General features: G+C 47.9%; 1 protein-coding gene across 1 annotated transcript; it reads right to left on the reverse strand.

Moving 5' to 3' along the window:
- Positions 1 to 1,124: 1,124 nt before the first annotated feature.
- Positions 1,125 to 2,072, reverse strand: LOC112115688 (olfactory receptor 52B2-like). Its single transcript, XM_024212852.2, has one exon. The coding sequence runs from the start codon at positions 2,070 to 2,072 to the stop codon at positions 1,125 to 1,127; it is 948 nt and encodes a 315-aa protein (XP_024068620.2).
- Between the last annotated feature and the right edge of the window lie 835 nt (positions 2,073 to 2,907).

Below are 2,907 nucleotides of genomic sequence, written 5' to 3' on the forward strand. Positions count from 1 at the left end.
CTTCACTCAAAAACACACTGGTTAAGATAAAACATAAATCAGGTTTATTAACAACAGACTGATAGATGTTAAGTGATTATAAGAGATAATAAACTGATCAAAGCAGGTTACCTAGGAAATCAAACAAACTTGCAGTCTATGAGTTGTACATACTAGATAGGATTTGAATCAGCAATATCTCACCCTGACTGATGATACAAGCAGTCTTACAGATTCTTGAGGCACAGGCTGCATCACCTTTGCAGCTTGGGTTCCTCTCCCCCATTCAAAGTCCTTGGTCTTCCTGGGCTTCTTGCAGGTGCTGAGTTGTGGGGGAGTGAAGACAAGTGATGATGTCATTTCCCATATTTTATAGTTTCTTCCAGCTTGCTGGAAAGTCTGTGCATGTGACGTGGGGGTGTGTGCCCCCATTGGCCAAACATTCTCCATTGTCTCTGTACTCCCTCTGAGGAGGCTTTCTTATACGGAGTTCCTGTGCTAGTGGATTCTTCCCTGGATGAGTGTTGACAACAGCAATTAACACCGTCTGGCTACTCCTCTGACGTACCTGAAAGGCTGGTCTTGGGTGTTTCCAGCTTCACATCACCCTTTAGTAACTCACACATAGCAGGATTTCATAGCTTCACATACAATGAGAGCGCATACAACCCAACGGGATATCAATGTTTAGCAGATCAAGACTTTTAGAATGATACCTCACAGGGCATATTTTGTACAAAACATACCATAATTACATCACCATGGTAAATATGGGGTGCTTTGGAGTGCAGAGTGTCAGAGGAATGATCCAGAGAGTGACAGGGGGTGGGGAGGAGAGGAGCGAGTGAGGGGCGGGGCCTTGAGGGGAAAAGGCAGAGCAGGGGCGGAACCTGGGGGAAGAGGCAGAGCAGAGGGGCGGGGCCTGAGGCTTCCATTTATCAGCAATTAGAAAGGTGGCAACCCTATGAGTTGTACATAGGCAGATTTCCCAGTTTGTCACGCTGACACAGCACACTAAGGTCAGGAAAGGGTTTAATGTCTCTTTGACTGGCCAGTCAGTGATTCAGGGAAGAGGGCCCACCACCATGTCACCAGCTAGCTCTGCATGGAGCTCAGTCTGAGAGTTAGAGAACCAGGAGACAACTTTAGGTCATTTTATTAGCAAAGAGCTGGAGCAGCCTGTCCCAGATCTGTTGGGTCTTCGCCCCATAGATAATGGGATTTAGCATGGGGGGCACCAGGAGGTACATGTTCGCCATGAGAACGCGCAAATGCAGGGCCACATTCTGCCCAAACCGTTGCGTAAGGGCAGTAAAGAGATGTGGGATGTAAAAGGCTAAGATGACACAGAGGTGGGAGCCGCAGGTCCCAAAAGTCTTCAGCCGGGCGTCCTTCGTTGGGAGGCTGAAGATGGCCCTGAGGATCTGGGTATAGGACACGGTGATAAAAAACACATCCATACCAATCACCAAGAATGCCACAGAGAGGCTGTAGTAACTACTGACGCTGATGTCGGTGCAGGCCAGCTTCACCACAGCTATGTGCTCACAGTACGTGTTTGGAATGATGTTGGTTCTGCAATATGGCCACCTCCTCGCCAGGAAAGGATAGGGCAGTATGAGCATGACGCCGCGCAGCACCACGGCCAGGAAAATTTTGGCAACCACAGTGTTTGTCAGGATGGTGGAATGTCTCAGGGGATCGCAGATGGCCACATAGCGATCAAAAGCCATGGCCACGAGGATCCCAGACTGTATCAAAAAGAAGCTGAGAATGAAGTACATTTGGGTGAGGCATGCACTGAAATTGATCTCCCTGGAATAGAACCAGAAGATGCTCAGCATTTTGGGCACGATGGATGTAGATAGGACCAGGTCGGTGACGGCCAGCATGCAGAGGAAATAGTACACGGGCCCATGGAGGCTCGGCTCCGTCTTCACGATGAACAGGATGGTGAAGTTCCCCAAGATGGCTATGGCGTACATGGTGCAGAAGGGGATGGAGATCCAGATATGGGCTGCCTCCAGGCCAGGAATGCCCAGCAGGATGAAGGTGGAGGGGTTTGTGAAGTCGGTTGAGTTGGAATCTGACATGGTGAAGGGGAGAAGGTGTCCAACACTGAGGAAGAATGGTGTTTCCTGCATGAACCGTACGTTCCCCTGACTTCCTGTATGTTCCCAGGGTCTAGGGCAATGGTCGCAGGACAAATACCTGGATGGAGAGACAATGTTAATATGAGACACTACATGCACAACTGGAGGATGGTCTCATGGATGAAGCAGATTGGTCGCTCTTCACACACTGAAAAATGACATTTTCATTATTCAGATAAATGAATTATGGACAACTGACCCTCCTAATGCCAATTGCACATTTCATGGTGTTCCCTTCATCAATAATTCCTACACATCGTGGTGTGGGAAACCTTAACAGGCACCAGCAGAAAACATGGGTGTATACTGGTTATCCCTTATTGTTCTCTAGGCCTTGTCTACACTGCCAAGTTTTTTCATCAAAAGGCAGCATTTGGTGATGAAATAGTGGAGGTGTAAACACTACAAAGCCACTTTCAATGACGGAACTCCTCAGTTTCAGTGACGTAATAAAGCCGCCTTGACGAGTGTTGGAAGGTTTTTACGCAAAATTTTTGTTGCCAAAGTGCCAGTGTAGACACCGTGCTTGATTTTATCACTGTAATTGGCTCATCGCTTTTCTCCCACGCCCAACGTCCTCCACCCCGGGACCACTGACCATGCTTGCAGTGTTCCCTGGCATGTGTGCGTGTCAAGGATCAGTGGGAAAGTGACTGGTGTGTTACCAGCAGTGTATTTTAATATAGTGTTTCAATGCTGTATGTGTACTTAACAATAATGCTTCTCTTTATTGTTACTTGTGCTTCTCCAGATATGTCCTTGAAAGGAGGCACAC

The sequence above is a fragment of the Terrapene carolina genome, unplaced genomic scaffold (genome assembly GCF_002925995.2).
Source record: "Terrapene carolina triunguis isolate 2854851 unplaced genomic scaffold, T_m_triunguis-2.0 Scaffold674, whole genome shotgun sequence".
Taxonomy (NCBI): Eukaryota; Metazoa; Chordata; order Testudines; family Emydidae; genus Terrapene; species Terrapene triunguis.

Bases quoted from the DNA above. Each gene is read 5' to 3' on its own strand.
- LOC112115688 (XM_024212852.2), bottom strand. From the start codon at position 2,072: ATGTCAGATTCCAACTCAACCGACTTCACAAACCCCTCCACCTTCATC.